At 32.5% G+C, this 19512-nt stretch overlaps 1 protein-coding gene across 1 annotated transcript in view; it reads right to left on the reverse strand.

Annotated features, from left to right (window-relative positions):
- LOC113392050 (kinesin-like protein CG14535) overlaps positions 1-19512 on the reverse strand; it is a 368367-nt gene that overhangs the window by 296039 nt on the left and 52816 nt on the right. The window contains exon 3 of the mRNA XM_064215983.1: positions 3245-3317. Within this exon, the coding sequence (XP_064072053.1) occupies positions 3245-3317 (73 nt within the window). The remainder of the gene's footprint in view (positions 1-3244; positions 3318-19512) is intronic.

The raw sequence follows: 19512 nt of genomic DNA on the forward strand, positions 1-19512 counted from the left end.
AAATATACGATCACAGATACGCAAGAACTGGTTATTTTAAAACGGACAGTAAAACTATAAACGCCACTTTATGCCCAACATTGTACACCATAACGTACAGCGAGAATATTCTGAACGCTCCATAATTAATTCGATCGTAAAATAACAAAAGACGTCTTATCCAAAACTAACTTTTCGTCGCGGTTTTACACGGGTACTATACACAATCTTTAGATTGAAGAATAAACAAAAAATGTTTATCTTTTTTTATCGTCCAGGAAAGTTGAAATTCTCACCGTTTCTCTACAATAATATGAATATATTATAAATATAAACCTTCCTCCTGTTTATTCACTAATTAATCACTCTGTTTATTGATGAAACCACATTAAAATCCGTTGCGTAGTTTAAAAGATCCAAAATGGCGGAAAGTGTTTTGTTTTATACAATGTAAAGAAGCAATTGAATCGGAATTGAATATAATAAAATGTTAAGGTTCTGATGCGGCTGCCCGATTTTGCATCGTATCTGGTTCACGGAGGTTCGTGTGCATTGTGTATGGATCACAATGCGTATCGTCTCTTGTGCACAATCAACAATGATAGACAGACCTAACTGACTAAGGAATAATTTTTCGACTACTAACGTTTAATATGAGTCATAATTATAATTTTTATTATTAACAAATATTAAAAAATAATAAAAAAAATAGTCAGATTCATAGTTTTTCTGCACATGAATACCATTTCGTACAATATATAAAATGTAATCTTAAAACCTTGATACCTACTACTGAAATAACAAAGATTTTTGAAATTGAAGATAAGATACACCAAAGGCACGCATAACTTGTACGTAAAACAAACAGAAGAAACAAATATAACAATAAATATATTATATATCATATTATTAAAGATACTTAAATGGCACTTACGTCCATTATCTTTAACAATATAAACAAATTTATCGAAAATGAATGTCGATTGCTTTTGACATATCACGTTCGAAATCATCGTCGAGTTGTGTACCTATTCGCTATCAGAATATCAGCATTACCTTGTTAGACAATAAATACGCTACCGGCATGGTTTGGCGCCTGTCCTGCCGGTAATTGCCATAAATTGTAAACAATGGCTCTGACGCCATATACGGTGGAGATGGCTTTTATACAATTAACTTTGTAACTTGGGCGAGTATTGTTCGTGACTGTAGGGCGTTGTTTTATTAAATATAATATTCATTTACTTATTTGAATGATAAGAAATTCAGCTTAATACGTATGAGGAAAGTCATATACGTATATTTATTTAAATATACCCCAAAGATTAGTCTATACTAATATTATAAATGCGAAAGTAGTTCTGTTTGTCTGTCTGTTGCTCTTTCACAGTCAAACCTCTAAATGGAATTTGCTGTTATTAGATATCAAGCAAGCTTGAGCTCCAACGTTGTATATAAGTAAGAATAAGAAAAAGTTTAATATTTAAGACACAAATATATCACAATTAAAACAAACAGTATAATTTATAGGAGACAGGTCTTTGCTTCTGACAACGTGTATTCAAACTTCATAATAATTGATTCAGTAGATACGACGAGAAAGCGTAACAAACAGACTCACATTCGCAGTTATAATACTAGTTGCCGTCCGTGGCTTCGCTCGCGTTTTATGCGTCGATCGTCAGATATAAGGCATAAAAAAATAGACTATGTCCTTCCTTGGAGTTCAAACTTGCTTCACCCCAATTCTGTTCAGTGATTTGACTGTGAAAGAGCAACAGATAGACAAACAGAGTTACTTATGTATTTATCATATTAGTATAGATTAGTAAGATTAAATTATACGACACATGATTTCCATGTTAATCTAGAACCTATTCGTAATATGGTAATCAAATGTATTCAAAGCTTTCATCCGATTATCAATATCGGTAAATTATGGTTGTAACAAGGGGACCTAATCCTACAAACCTTATCAATCTCGGCTTAAACGATGGCGGGACGCGCAGAGTTTGTATTTATAATCTCATATTACACGTGGGGTGCATCGTATAATACGTCTTTACATAATCAGCCTGTAAATTTCCCACTGCTGGGCTAAGGCCTCCTCTCCCGTTGAGGAGAAGGTATGGAGCGTATTCCACCACGCTGCTCCAATGCGGGTTGGTGGAATACACATGTGGCAGAATTTCGTTGAAATTAGACACATGCAGGTTTCCTCACGATGTTTTCCTACACTGCCGAGCACGAGATGAATTATAAACACAAATTAAGCACATGAAAACTCAGTGGTGCCTGCCTGGGTTTGAACCCGAAATCATCGGTTAAGATGCACGCGTTCTAACCACTGGGCCATCTCGGCTCATTACGTCTTTAACGTTTCTTATTTTAGTAGAAAGGCAGATGGGGTGGCAGACTACTTGCTAGTGAATAGTGACGTCACCCCAAGATCTCAGCATTGTAAGCATTGCGAAAGAAGATGTGACATTTCTTCCATCAATTATTAACTAGACTCAATCACCTTTCACACCAAAATACTGTGCACTAGTTTTTTTTTTTTTTTGTAGTTATAAGTGTACTATAACCCTTACATAGAGTGTAGTATAATCGCATATACGCAGACCTCATTTACAAGTTGACAATCATATATTTGAAGTAAAATTATAACTGATGATAGGAGGGATCTAAGCCCAGCTGTGGGATATTACAGACTATAATTTTCTTATAGTATTATAACTTTTTTTCTTCGTTATTAAGAGAAAACAAAAATATTTCTTAAAATTCCGACTATCGTATGGAGGTTGTTTTTGTTTATAGAGGTTTGAAGGTTTTATTATTAAGCTGCTTCATGTTGATTGGTGAATAAAGCAAGCGATGCGAACTAATTGATAGAATTGAAGCACAATTGCGACATGAATCAATATAAATGTAATTGTTATTATCTCGTGTCTCATATTTGCACTCACCTGTTTTCTTGCAAAACTTCTCACACCAAAGGTTGTCTGTGAGAAATCGCTGTAAGCGTTAAAACCATTTCACGCTATTTATTCGTGGTTTTTTTTTAAATTTCTATTAAGTTATGAGTTTACTTATGTTATGCAATAAAGCATTTAAAAAAAATAAAAAAAAAATAAACACTGATTATTAAGTATAAAAACTTAGTAATCCTTAAGAATTAAATCCAATTCTTCTGTCAATAGTTCACTAGAGATTATTTGCTTATGGTACTAGGGGCTTAGTTTATAACAAAAAAACATAGACTTACCGCGTTAAGCGCCTCCATTTCATACTGGCTAAGTTTGTACGAAGCGTCCGATCCCACAAATCGTAGAGTCGATCTGTAAAATAAATATTAAAATTTAAATACTCATATTATTTTCAAAAATTTTTGATTATTCTCTAGCAATGGAACCTTTCTTTCGCCGCCAAGGCACAGCCAATCACGATGTTAAGTCTCGTATACCTGTAATAATACTGGCTCACATACGAAAATTTTGCTTTGGTGGTTGAATTACTTACCTTAGAAACTTTGCACGAGACCTTACCATTGTCATCAAGTTCGTCCATTGCTTTTATCGCAACGACAATTACAACAAACCGTAGCTAAAATTTCAACATATCTATTGCCATAATATAGGGACGAGATACATAACTAATATATCAGAGAAAAGAAATAATAGATACATAACGAACTCAATACTCATATAATATACGAGTATTGAGTTCATAAATAAAAACACACACACACAAAATATATGTACATTAAGATTATTGTAGTCGAGATGGCCTGGTCGTGCAACTTAACAAAAGATTAAGGAAAACCCAAACCAGCACCGCTAATTTTTTATGTGTTTGTGAAGCGAGGAAACTTGCCTATGTCAGATGAAAATGTGTCTCATATGTATCCCTATCCCTAATCCCTAATCCCTAACCTAAACATCTCCTCAAAGGGAGAGAAGGACTGAGTCGAGCATATTCACTTAGAGTATTGAAAAATTACATTAAAGCAAAAACGTATAAATAATTCGAATAAATGTCAGAAGTAAGGCGGTCGTCAATTTTCATATAATAATATCACATTCAACCATAAAATATGAACATTATCAGCCAACCCCTTTAATAATTAACACTCATAAATGTTACTAAGTTAATTTATGAATATATTTCTCATAGCAAAGGGTGGGGTGTGATTGCAAGCGTTTTATCTTAATCCCGTATCTTTATTTTAATTCCTTCCTGTGTGACTGTTGTTCTATCTGAATTTCGCAAAACCCTTTCTTAATACCTCTTACTTACAAAACCAAAATAGTTTGATAATTTCAATCGTATATATATTAAAATATATGCCTTGAGTTGTATGTCATATGAAAAGCAAGAAATTGTTTTTTTCCGGTTTCAGGACTATAGATAATATGAATGTGTTTGTATAATATGTACTTGTTATAAACATTCCTCTTGCATTACTCTGTTTATTGATGAAAACCGTATAAAAATTCCTTCCGTATATTGAATAAAACAAACTATATATAGTTTTACGTTAACGCATATTTTGACATTTTCATTATTTTTTGTTGTAAGTTTTTAAGTTTTTGTTTTTAAGACAAGGTTTTCAGATTTTGTTGTTAGTTTGTTTTTTGGTCACCAACGGGTTTGTTGGCGAGTGTTATACCTTCATAAAATATACATATATAAAAGTAAAAGTAAAGTAAATGTCTATAGCTGGGCGAAGGTCTCCTCTCCCTTTGAGAAGAAGGTTTGGAGCTTATTCTTCAAGCTGCTCCATGGTTGGTGGTTTATGAAATGTACTCCTTTGGAATTGAGACCAATGAATCGTATACTTGTACTATGTGGAAAACTTAGTAATGTATTACGGTCGATTTTCGGCTATTGGGTGACTTTTAGTATTTATAAATCGCTGTCACTGCAGCCAACTTCACAGGTAAGACAAATACGCTCATTTCCTGCGCATAACGCCCAAACGTCCGAGCCGACAAATTGCACCGCCGTGGCCTTATTCTGAATATTCGGTTTTTATTGGCCGATTATTTTTTATAGTCTGTATTAATGAGAAATTATGCGAAAAATTAATGTAAAAAATATTTCTACATAAACGATAAATATTTAATCAGGTTGGTGCGTTGGAGTGAAATATGGCAAATAACATTTTTTTATTAATATTAATTTGCATAATTCTCACCGAGATAAATGTAAAAACACAGTTCGAAAATTAAGTCATGTTTTATTAGTATTAAATTACAATGTAGTGGTGCCTAATAAGGCACATTTTTTTATGAAGTGATAAGTTTCGTTATACTTAGAAAATAAATCATTTTCGTTTTATATAATAAGTATTCAGAATAAGGTCATCGTGACCTCAGAAGGCGAATGGCAGAAAGTTAGCTCGCCTGTTTTATTTATGACGCTTATGCGCTAACGAATTCAACTTTTATTTCTTTTCTTATCCGATCGGCTGAGATGGGACACGGAAATGACGATTTTCATAAAATATTACTTTATTACTTCTTTTATAGCGAACGTAAATACATTTTTAACAAAATAATACTTATCAACAGTTTTCGTAGTGAAAATCAACATATCTAAATAACTATATTATAAACTGTAAACCTACTGATTCGGAATTTCGGTTCTACCGAGAAGATCCAACGAGAAACTATGTATTTAAAGTTGTATTTCTCCAACTACCTATATTACATATAATAATTAAATAATGTCACTAATTATATTAAAATTTATTCAGTTCCTTGCAATGTTTTACTGCTGAACCTCTTTTCTCTTTGAGTGGTTTTGGTGGGTATTCCCTCATGCTTCATTTGGAGGTATCCAATAATAACGTGATCAATAATTCTGCATCCTATTTGACTGTGACGAAAATCTGACATGTGCATCCACCAACTCGTATTGAAGCAGTTTTGCGGAATAGGGTCTACACTTTTACTCCAACAGGAGACGATACCCTGCAGTGAGAGAAAGACTGGGTTCGATTTGATATTAACTCCCTCGTGCACTAGAACAAGTTGCAGTATAAACTTACGTAACTTTTATCTAAAATTTATTCAATTCTCACAGCAAATTTCACTTGAAGAAATTAAATAGTATGTCAAAATACTTATTGTATAAATCCCAACAAAGTAGGAAAGCTAATTGAAATAGCAGACTATGAAGATATTAAATAAGGAAATGAGTCGTGTCCCTGAGCGGTAACCACGTTAGGCGAAAGATAGTCGGAATTGTCGGCTTCACGTTGGAACTTTCTGTGATGTGTTACCACGAAAACTCATTATGGTTGAGTGTATTTAACAATGATGAGTCGAGAGAGACCAGTGTATGGAACACTTTTTTTTTAATGTAAACTCTATCGAGTTTCATCTGAATGATATGTCAATTTAAACCAGCTTGAGAACTACTGGTTACCCTCGAAGTAGCTGATTCCAGTGTATGGAACACTTGGATCTTATTGGAATATCAAAAACGTGTGTGAATGAAAATCGCGAGAAAATCTGCTTTTGTCATGTTAAAATATGCCACAGAAATTACGTATCATTTTTGTGGCCGATTTTAATATGTGGGATACGTCCCACACGAGAACAGTAGCATAAGGCTCCAAGCCATCACCTCAATGGCCACCCCATTGAGGAGATGGCGAGTGTCCTGCGGTTGATTGTTTAAACACTATTATTTATATCAATGGTAAATATAATATATCAGATTTTTCCATTACCTTAATACACATTTATTTTTTTAATTAAGTGTAATATTTATATAACAAAGAGTGAGTGACCCAGTGTAACCACACGTAAAAACTCATAAAAGTCATATAATAATAAATAACATACTAGAATCATAATGTTTTATTTCGATTAGACAGACGAAAGCTAGGTATACACACATACATAAGCACATGCACACACGGGTATAAATGCCTATACTCGAGAAAAGGTATAATAAGATTGTGAATTCAATGGTAGGGGTTATTGTGGTCACACGGGGCTAAGACGTCGACTGCCCCGCGGATGTCTACGCCCTCTTATTAATATTCCTTCCAGACTCCGGGCGACTCATTACAGTTACCAATTACATCCTAAGTCGATGTGACGTGTAATAAATTTTGCTTTTTAATTTAAGCGATCTTAAACAATTATAACAAAAGTTTACGTAAATAACATCATATTACTATGAGGTATTTGGAAACTGAATATCAAACTTATCTGGTACAAGTCACGGGAAATAAATATGACCATCACTTCTCCAACTAAATATTTTATTGCACTTGTGTGGTATAAGCACATGGTTGACATAGCTTAGACTATTCGTAGGCAGTTTTTTTTTATATAGCTCAGATGTCTGCTCTGTCTGATCGTTTAAAAAACTAGATTAAATTATTATTTTTATCTTTGTATCAATTGTGTTTTTAAATATATTTTGATTAAGTTTAATACTTGAAATAGCTTAACAGGTAAATTAACAATCTTTGAAATTGACACAAGACACAATTTTCTAAAATAGTTATCCAACGAAAACTTTTACTTCCAGACTAAAAAGTTTACTTTCTCAGATCTCAAAATAGAAAAACTAAATGTAGATTCTTCCGAGGAAAACCAGAAAGAAACTCAATAGCAAATATTTCTCAAAAATCATAATATATTCATGTATTTATCATATAAGTATATAAAATTCGACCTTGAAATTTTACTCCATCACAAATATGTAGAAAAAGTATTAAAAACTACGTCTCCGTTTATTATGAAGTATCTCTTTACTACTACATTATGCTCGGGGAAAAGTTTTCCCATGGGTACTGGGTGGAACAGACCATACACAACCTCTTCAATACGCCATTAGACAGATCTAGAGCCATCAACATCACCGTCTGAACTTATCCCCTGACATTTCACATTACGAAACGCACGACATATTCAGAGCATGTCTCAAAGCTAAACAATAAAGAGGCGTACTACACTTACTTGTAAAACTATTCACAATAATTTTTTAAATTAATCAATGAAATTACAACTTTATTTCGTATAATGTAAGATAGCAATTCTATTTTAATTTAAAAGAGCATCGAGCAATCGAATTCTGTAAGATATTTTCAAAGGTAAACATCACACGTATGATGTGTAACCACAGCTTTGTGATTTTTTTAAGGATAAATTGAAAGAATTTAAGAAAAAACAGTTATAGACATTAAATTGATTGCGACCCGACAGTTCCATATTCAAATTTTTCAACTAGAAACTAAATTAAAAAGAAAGCTTAGAACGGAGGAATAGGGTTTTGAAAATTTTTTTTTAAACACTAATTTTAAATGTTTAATATTTTTTTATAATTTTTGTTTTTATAAAAATTACACACACATCCACTACTAAAAAGACCAAAACCATTTTTCTATTAATTCTTATGTGCTCTTATATAAGAAAATGACATGATGTACATATAATTTAAACCCTATATAACTTATACTGTATACATAATTTTAGGTATTCAAAAAACTCCAAAGTCCATAGTGTATATAAATAATAAATTAAATTTGAATTTAGAAAGCATCCCTAATTTTTTCGTACAGTGTGGTTACCTTATCGAAGCACAAGATTGTTCGCTGGGCCGAAAGTATCGGTGTCACGACACTGTTGGTCGCTTAGACACGATTCTCACGTCACTTGGCTTATGTATACTTGTGGAGAAAAGTGGTTTTACTCGTGAGTATTTTGATAATGCCACTTTATTAGAACATTAGCTGCCAGTAGTCACTTTGTTAATGTACACTTGTGAAGGTAAGTGAATTTACTTGGAAAATGTAATTAATTTAGTTGGTTAAATTTGAATTCAAACGTAAAATTCCTAGGTAATTGACGTATTCTAAACACATCTTGGGTCTAAGACTGACACGTATGCCATGACGGTATGCACCATCATGCACTTCTCCACCGGTCTTTATGCCATATGTAAGCATGAAGTATACTACATTTTATTTAATTATAAAATATATATTTTTTTTTGAAGTTTTCTTCAATAAACGTCAATATCGATGTTTCTCGTCTCACGTTTAACAAATTTTGAACACAACATACTATACAACCTTAAACTTTATTAACATTAGATAAAGGTTTAACCTTATGTTATTACTCAGTCATTTAAAATTATTCTTGTAAGGAAAATGTAGAATTACGATAGTTATACCAAATTGCTGTGCATAATTTCATTATTGGATCGTTGCGTTGTAAACATACGCCCCGCTTATTATACTGTGACTCTCTCTACGTTTAACTTTCATTTATAGTAAATTATACGTCATTTTCTTAATAAGTTATACATTATGTATGATGATATACGAACTGGTAACTGCCTCATTAGTGATTAGATAACACAGCAATAAAACTAACGGTTCCTAGTTCGAAGCGTCGCGACACTTGCGTCCCATGATACGGTTGTGTTACTTCTTATCTTGTAAAAAATTTTAATCTTTCAACTCCCAACACTGGTGGTCCAATAACAATAATTCCAACAGAAAACAGACAGACATGATTAGAGGGTTTAATTTGTGAAGTTACTAAATTATTCATTATCAGGGTTGTCAATTTGTGATTTTGAAATATAATTATTATTATTATAGTAAACACATTATATTCAATAAAACTTAAATAACCTTAACGATTACGGCAATTACGACGTATAATATTTCTAAGGTCAACTAAAAACAGCTTTTTTATTACATTAACTAATACAAGGGGGAGGGAATCGTAAACAGGTAAAAAATAATTATAACAAAATTAACAAAAATATTCGTTTACCAACCCTAGTTTAAAACCTACTCCATCACTCCAAATAACTATTTCACTGGCAAAATGTTTTTAGACTAATTGACACTTCAAAGACGTCTGCTGAAAGGGATCTCCTTATATTTACACCCTCCCCAATAAAAATAACTTTACAGAACATCTGTCACAATATTACACTAAACGCTGGTATCTGTTCGTCCTTTTGTGGGAAGATCGAGTACCATTTTCTGGAATTTGTTTTGATACTAATTTGTCAAATATTTCATCTTGGAGGAGCAAAATTGGTATTTTTCTCCCTAATAAGAAAGAGATACAGGGCGTAATATACGAAGTAGAATAATTGGATTTTATACAAATACGTAATGGTTCCGATGGTGGCAAATTCCTTGCAGAAATTTAAGATGTAAATGTTTTTAACAAAAAAAAGACATAGTAACAATGTAGCAGCAAGTTGTTATTTTCAGGCATTTATTGAAGAGTTCCGTTGTCTGGCTCTGAAACTCAATATAAGAACTTTACGAAATTTAAATAAGACCATTTAAACAGTGCGTGTATCTTATCTATGATTTGAATCAATTATATTTTAGTTTGACTCCAGGTTTTTATTAGCAAGCAGGATCACACCTTATGTATTAGGATTACATATTTTTCATTGATATTTAATATTAATGTGCAGTATAAATATGAATCTCTCAAAGTCGTAGATTTCAGACGACATCTTTATTTATTTCGAACGTGTCCTTAAACAGTATTATTTGTCCTCATTGGATTCTGGATTCCTTAGCTGGTCTAGATAGCATTCCAGTCTGTTTATAAGTTTATTATAACAAAGGTTTTTTTTTTTATATACTTCGAATAAGTTTATATATCTGACTAAATGCTTACAGTAATACAATATTTCAATTATAAGATGTTTATAACCTATAAATATAAGAACCAAGACTCCATGAACGTAAGTAGTTTTGGTGACCTTGTTCGACCTTATATTTTTATTTCGAAACGCACGATATGAGATAGCTAACATCCCCTTCTGGGAATTGAGTATTGGTAAGCCATCATACTGGAAATTTGCTGCAGATTGATATGGTTCGATGTGATTTCTATATTGAATAAAGTATTGGAAAAATATGTAATATTCCACATGAATATTTCTAAAATAACATTCCTTTTGATAGAAATATTATTTGATATTTGTTTTAAAAACAAAAATTACCTATTTTTTTTTTTTATTTGACGTTGCACCAGCAGTGCAATTCTATAAGAGTTCACTTTCTATCTCACTCGTGAAATGTTAACAACCTACGTACAAACGTAAAAAATAAAACATACCTGCCTAGGGCCCTGCATCAGCTAGGGACCTTTTAGCAGGGCAAAGATTTGTGAATTTCTTTTGAAGGAATTTCTACTTCTGTAGTAACAAAAAAACGTCGTTATTATGTATTAAATTATGTTGTGGCAAGAAAAATATATTTAAAAAAATGTAAAGAGTCAACGAGACGCCCATTTCTTAGGGGAACTATTTGGCTAATCCGTCTCTAAGAATAAAAGTTACACGATAGTATCAGTATAATAAAGTATTCCGATATTTATAGACATTATTGTTAATATTGCGTTTATCTTCTAGTATCTTTTTGCATATTAAATAAATAAATCAAAACATAGGCTTCAAGTAATATTAATTATATCTTAAGGGTTACACACATGTTTTAATGTATGTATATACAAATAATGAACTCTATTTGTCACAGGATACGATGTTCCATTCAGTCTGCAGTATTTAACTGTCAGTGATGCTCGGCATTAGATGAACACGGTTTGATCAAATCAAATCAAATGTATTTTATTCACAATGAAGCGTTTGTGAATCGTCAATATTTAAACGCTACCACCGTTTCCCGTTTGAATGATTAAGAACCCTTTTCAATTACCCTCTAACAATGCTTCAAGGTTTAGCAGTAATCACAACAAAAGCTCAAGAAGTCAGGATTGTATCCTGGACATTAAAATTGCTAGACAACCCGTATACCACTGAGTTATTTAGGCTTTGTTCTAAAGCTTTCACTACAATACCAAGATGTTGTTGAAATGATACCACAATATCTAATATAAAATGGCTTCGTCAGCTCATAAAATTGAATTGATTTGGAAATACCAAATTACCGACTTATATATCTGGTCTTACATAACTTGGTTGTTCATTTTTATGAGATCCAATTTAATATCTGACCTCTCGAAGTTTTGGTAGCTGTTGGGTGGTCATATTACTGCTAATAGCAAGGATACCCTCTTCGTAAAGTCATTGCGTTTTTATATACATATATTTTTATGTATAATAAAATATTTATTTCATAACTTAATAGGTCATTTAATGATATTATTATATACTTATTTACGAATGCGAAAATAAAGAATTAAAAATTAATACAAAAAATTATCCACTTTATATATCTTTAAATAACGTATGTTAATAAATGTCCCTTCTCACTGTTCACTTTAAGTACTTTTTCCAATAAAACAGCCCACACAAACTTCTATTACTTTTATTACACTATAATTATAGTTACAGCGTTTCTACTTAGTAAGCACTCAATGAATAAATTGAACTCCATCTAATTTGTAATAACTTATATAACTTTTGATAATCCTCCCACCCAGAAATTAAGTTACTACTACCCCCACAATATTTGATAAACAAAATCTATATAATAACATTAATTAGTTTTATGATTAATTTTAATAAACATTTACCCACTTTAAGTATCTTAAATTATTTAATTAATATTTAACACAAGAATAATTATATTTATGCTGTATGCTTCATGTTGGGACTGGAGTGACCGGATGTCGCTAACACGTATTTAGATAATTTTTAACAACAGCCAATCAATGTTCACCGCTGGTCACCTCTTCTCGTTTATGATACGGAACATCACCTGACACCTGCAAGTTTCCTCACGACGTATGAATTATTCGATGCCGAGCAGGAGATGAAGCCATATCCTTTGGTTAAGCTAGTCTTCTTGCCGTTACGTACTATATACACGTGTAGAAGGAAATCAATTAAATGTATATCAAAATTTTAATCAAGTAGGCTTTCACAGGCACTTTGGGATCGTTAATTTACAGAAATGTTTTAAGTATAGATTAAGAAAGTATCGGTTCGAAATGTTGATTCTAATGTGAAGAACCGGCAAGAACTCAGTAGTTACAATTTCCCAAAATTTGAAATAGGACACTACGAGCCCAATTATCGCTAGAATATTCACATTATATCATTTCTCTATTATATACATCATTATCAAAATAAGCCTTATTATACGGTTACGCATAAACGTACTCCAGTCAGATAAAAATCATATTAAAAAAACTTATGTTTAAATATTTTTATTGGCAATAAAATTAATTGAAGTAATTTTCACGCATAGATATACCTACCATAATAATTACACGTAAACTACGCATTAATTACTACAGTAAAATACCATAAAAGTGTGTGCACAATTCGCACACATAGAAATTAAGCTTATGAATTTTTATGTTCGCCTTTTTCGTGTTGCGTTTTCGTACCATCGAGTTAAAATCACAACAATTTTAAATAAGTTACTTTTCAAAAATATCTTTCACTCCAAGGGACTTATTGTGATTAGTTAATGATATTCTAATTTCGAAATGTGCTTCGACTACAACTGCAACAAAAGGCAGTCTAATTCAAAATAACGTCATACTAAGAGAATGAGACAATCCTGCGTGTTGCGATATGCGTCTAACTTTATTAGAAATTAATAAAAAGTAAGGCGCATACAACCCTTTGCGCACTTTCAGCTTGCCATACTCTATGAATAGCATCAGTTGAGCATGATAAGTCTATTTCGTTTGACACTTATTACCTTATGACGAACTGTGTTCGGATGAAAATACATAATCTCATATTCGCTTTTGCATCAACCCGACTTTCTAGCTTGACGTGTAAAAAAATCTCAATTCCAAACAAGCCTATTATGTTTTGAAGTCTCTTACGCATACGGCTGTGATAGGCAGGCAATAATCATACTAATAATTAACATAAATAAAATTCTAATGTAGGTACATATTCAAGAATTATAACTAAGAATGAAATATATTTTATAATCAATAAACGATTTCCTTACATTATCATATTAATATACATAAAATTTAAGTAATGACCTAAGCTTTTCTCAAGTTATCACTTCTGTAGGGCGTCCCGAGACGCACGTGCCCTTTATGTGGACTATTCGCATATTGCGTGAGTGATCATCATCAGCCATAAACATTGGTGCTGTAAGAAATATTAACCATAACTTACTTTGCCAGTGCTCCTCTACACTTTGGCACATAAAGGCTCACTTACTTAAATATAGTTACAGTTAGTAAAAAATACTTATCTCTCTCTATCTCTCTCCCGTGCATTTATTATTCCCATCTGATGGGGGGGCTGCCTTCCTAGTCTTTTGTTTCCACTTCGCTCTATTTGACGTATCGTTTTTTGTAACATTGCAGGAACTAAGATCTTTTCTGACCACATCTGTCCATCTGGTTTTAAGTGGCCCTCTGGTTAGTAAAAAATACCCTATGTATTTTATTTTAAGCTGAAATACTTGCAGTACTTATAGGTATTTATGGTCTTAATGTGCTCGGTACGATCTTATGATCTCGATGCAGTGCAATACAATAGAGTCGACTGATTTATTATCCCTGAGACCGCATAACGGCTCCGAGTAATAGATGAATCTTTGACACAGAACAGAATATGTAAAAGTGATACAAAATCATTACTAAAATATTCATTAAGTTGTGAAGTTTTTTTTTTTTTACTTTACAACATCCACGGACTCACAGTTGCCCGTGCCTTTTTTTACATTTTATTTTTATAAATTGTGGCGTTATTTTATATTTTTACTGAACATCAGCAGATGTTCGCTGGACTTGGAAGACGTGGCCCACACTGACATTTTTTTTTTCAATTTACATTGTGAAGTTAGTACGTACCTACATAAAATAAAATAAAAATAGTCTATCCAATTCGTCGATTAATATGATCTTAAGGATTTCGGATGTTAGGAGAAAAAGGAGAATCTATCAGCCAGCCTTTGGAGCAGGATAGAGCGTTCTTAGATTGTCTAGTGTATTTGCTACTTGTTTTAAGTCGTTATAATGCCGTCCCTAAAACGTAACAAAAGTTATATTTGGAAAGATTTTATATTATTCGTATTCTTGAAAGGACTAAAATAATATCTTGTCGGCCTGCAGGTGTACCTACTGTATTATGTTAAAAACAGGGTATTTTAAGCGACCATCCACAAGTATTTTTGTATTAACCTGTTTATTGTACATCATACAATTTCTAACGAAGTCTTTGTTCTAGGTGGTTGGTTAGGTTATAATCTTAGCTATCTGTCGGGTACTTATATCAGGACTCACTTTAGAACCTAAGAAGGTACCTGGGTAAATGATCCATGAGCTAAGATCTGAGATAAGATCTAAATTTAATTTAAATACTATACATAGGTACTTACTAGATTCTGAAGTTGTTTTTATGTATTAGCCACAACAACAAAAGTCTAGTCTTTTTTACACATTATTATCAATTAATTTATAAATAAGTAATAATATTCATTCAATAAAGACATAATATGTCAATTAATCTAAAGTATATATAAAAGTGAAATACCAATCACTGATTAATAACGAAACCTTAGAAATAATAACACCTACAAACTTGAAATAGAAAGGTTCCTTATAGGGTTAAGACATCCGTTAAGAACAGGTTTTACGAAACTCCATCCCTAAGGGGATAAAACGGGGTTTGAAAGTTTGTGTTTTATAAATTTCGCGCGGGTAAAGCCGCAGGTTCAGCTAGTATAACTATGAAATTACAACAGATATACTTATATTATAGCGCCATCTGGTAGTAACTGCTGAAACTATGACAGCGAAGTAGCGCCATCTGTCAGATTATTCTGATATGAGTTCGTTGTAAAATATTTCTCGCTTTAAATACGCATCGAGAGATGGCGTTACTGCGTAGAATTATATTTTAAAGTTTTACTTTAGTTACAGGTAAATATTGTTATACATTTAGTACGCCTTCAACAGGTAATGGGAATTTATATTAATTGTTAATATTTATAAATATTTACACCGTTTATTGTATAAACGTAAATAAACGTTTTTAACGTATTTTGACCGCTGTTTCGACAGTTGCGACTGTCGTGGTCACGATGTGACAGTATGCCAGTAATCCAGTCATCCACTTGCCCATTTTTATTTATTTGCGGTCCGCACTATGTGTTTATTTCTTCTATTCATCATAAAGCTACTGAGTTTCCTACCAGCTCTTCTCGGTAGAAACTGCATTCCGAAGCCGTGATAGCTTTAAAACGGAATTTTACCTCGTAAAATAACACATTAAAAGTGTGTAAGATTCTATTGGAATAAGATATATTATAAATATCGTTATATTATATGATGTTATTAAATATCGCGAATCTTTAACGTAAACAATAAGTAGTTCTTATATTTTATGAAGAAAAATAATGAATCTGTTATAGAATGGACGGTATTTTCACCACAATTGTGCATTATTCAAGTGACAGTCTCTTTAGAACTAGCTTTGGGACATTATTATCAATGCAACCCTAACCGCGATCAAATGGTTCAGCTCACCCCCATCCATCCCCTAAGTTAAGTCGATTGTCTACTAAATTCATATTGCTATAATTTTTTAAAACCGCTTATATTTACGAATTAAATAAACTGATATCGCTGAATAACCAGCTAGTGATCCAAATCGTAGGTGATATTTTAATGTTTTACTTTTTTAATCAAGTTAGTTAAGATATTAGAATTTAAACGGTCGATTTTAAGTGCAACGTTTCTACGTGTAACATTTCTAACGTTGACGGTTTTCCTACTATCTGTTGGACAGTTTGTATACACGCTGAAGTTTTCTTTGGAGATATATTAGCAATGTAAAATATATTATAACTAGGCCGCCCGTCCCCTTCGTCAGGGTGAAATTTGAATTTTAGTTGCATCCCTATCGCAGCGCCAACTAGCGGGTCCAATCAAACCATCCATGGATCCGCTCAGATACACACAAAAAGTTTAAATGAATCCATTGAGGAGAAGTTATATACTATAATTAAGGAAGATGAAAAATCTAGATTTAATCTTCATTATGGACTGTTCACTAATGATACAGCCGCCGTAAAATGACCACCTGAAGGTACCTAATCACTTAAACCCGAAGATATTTGCATATGGTAGTGCTGGCGATGAACAATACCCAGAAAATAAAATATAAATATATCTAAAACCATTTACTCGAAACATACGGTTAAGCTTCAATAGTTTTTATCAACATACCGTGACTTGCGTTACGTATAACTTTTAACTAAACCGCTGCAATGAAAGAGATCTACGAACAAACGCCGCGGAATAGCATTGATTTTAATACTTTTATATCAATTCTATTTTCACTTTCAATGGATGGCTAGCATAATAATGCATTTCGATAGTAAAAGGCGATTAAATGCCCCTCGCTATAAGTTGGGGTTACGTCACATTAGCTAGCGTGCTGCTGCAACTTGCAAGTGTTTATGAATAATGAGTGACACTTTTATACACGAGTAAACAAAAACAAATAAAAATATCTACCCGAGAACACTGTTTGAAGTAAATCTATTTTGGGTGCAATATGAATAATTTTGATTTTATATTTTTCAGGACCAACGACTTTACGCGGTCTCCGACGCACGGGAGTACACACTTCTAACTTCCATACTCTTGCAACTTCTGCTATTGAGAGATTTAACAGAAAAACCCAGTAACATTATATTGCCCTGAACCCAGAACCTCTAAGCTAGCAAATTAACCAACGAGATAGTCAATACATTTAACATTGTCTACCTAAACTGTAAAATCAGTCAATCCTGTGTTAAATTAAAAAACAATATCCTTATGGTAATTAAAGTCGTATTTTTTTACATGCATTAAGTATTTCAATACTTTGGTTTATTTGTAAAACACCATCAAAGGAACAACGCTGATTATACAAAATTTGAGTTACCGAGAACCGATTATTGATTTTTGATTTTATGATCGGAAACACGTTGTCGATTCGCAAATGAACGATGTTTACAAATCGATTAAATAATCCACATACGAAGTTAAAGCTGCATTCGTATTGAGTTATTTAAAAATAATTGCATTTTATCCAATACTTAAAATTACAGTACCAATAATTCATAATGTTTCTCACAAGTATAATTTTTAAGTATCCTTGAGCTATCATAGTCATTTAAAAAAATGTCATTGGTAAGGCATAATTAGAATTTTGGTTAGAAAATAATTGTATTTTATGTATGTATATGTGTATCCATTAAAAGTAATAATCCAAATGACTCGACTTGACTTGTTAATGTCGATTTGAATGTTAGACAATCAGATATTAGTGTGATCGCGGCGCGCAAACAATCTTTGGCCTTTGCTCTTTTGATCGCAAACGCTTTTGATTGTTCACAACTGTTATTTTATTAATAAGCTTTAGCAATATGAAGCTGTTAACTTCAAACCGCGTGATCGTATTCGGGTGGTCCAAACGTTGGTAAGTAAATTCCAATGGGAAGAGAAAAAACATAAATACACAACTTTGCTCTTGAATACATGACAGAGTTTAACAAGTGTTTGGCGGTTGACGAATAAATGATCCAGTGTTATTAAATTTTAATCTTTCGTTCATCATTCATCATTCAAAGAATCAGAATTGTGATTCAACAGCTAATACTACCAGCATTTAAACTTTTTCTCTCTGTCATCATCAGACTTAACGACCATCAACATATTACTCAGGAATAGCTTTTTGAAATAAATTTTCCAAGATCTCCCCCGAAGCAATGGTTAAAAATTTCTATTTTAAACAAATACCTGATTTGTATGTTCGGACTTAATACAAGACATGTCTTGTCGACGCATTCATAACCTACGACTCATTGATACTTTGAAAGCTCTAAATGGATCACAAATTCATTTTATAATTTCACACCAAAACAACACTTAAACCTTAATGCGCTCAGCGTATTTTCCCTTGAACTGAACATTATTAACTGGCGTTTTATATTTACGATTCTACATCTTAAACCACTGTTTTAAGGCATATTTTTCCATGCAACAATATAACAAATCGAATAACCGTTTGCTGTCGAAAATGTTATATATATTGAAACGATTTTCATACTAATGCAGATACAATAAAGTTTATTTTGGTTTGAACATATTCCTTCGCGTATTCTCTGCAAGAATATGACGTACTCAGAAAAGCAATAACTGACCATCTTAACGTTGGCACGTGCGTACGCCGGAACCACATGGCGGATCAAAGGGAAACACCGGACGTCGAACCGTTGTATTGCCGTGACAATAATTCGTTTGTTTCAGCAAAAATTACACAGCAGTGCATTTATGTACAAAACTTTATATTAAGAATTATGATATCTACCCGATTCCTGAAACGATAATCAAAGTCAGATTAACTAATTTGATTACGTCTCAATGGTCATTGGTCAAGCGCAGTCGATGACGCCATCACTAACCAATAAGCATTTGCTATTTTGTCAGATCAGTAAATAGGTATGACTTTGGTCATAATTTCAAGAACTGGCGGCTAGAAACTTAATTACATAAGACGGTCTCCATACTAATTAAGGTCAGATGTGTT

Source organism: Vanessa tameamea, chromosome 10, assembly GCF_037043105.1.
Source record: "Vanessa tameamea isolate UH-Manoa-2023 chromosome 10, ilVanTame1 primary haplotype, whole genome shotgun sequence".
In the NCBI taxonomy this organism is placed as follows: Eukaryota; Metazoa; Arthropoda; class Insecta; order Lepidoptera; family Nymphalidae; genus Vanessa; species Vanessa tameamea.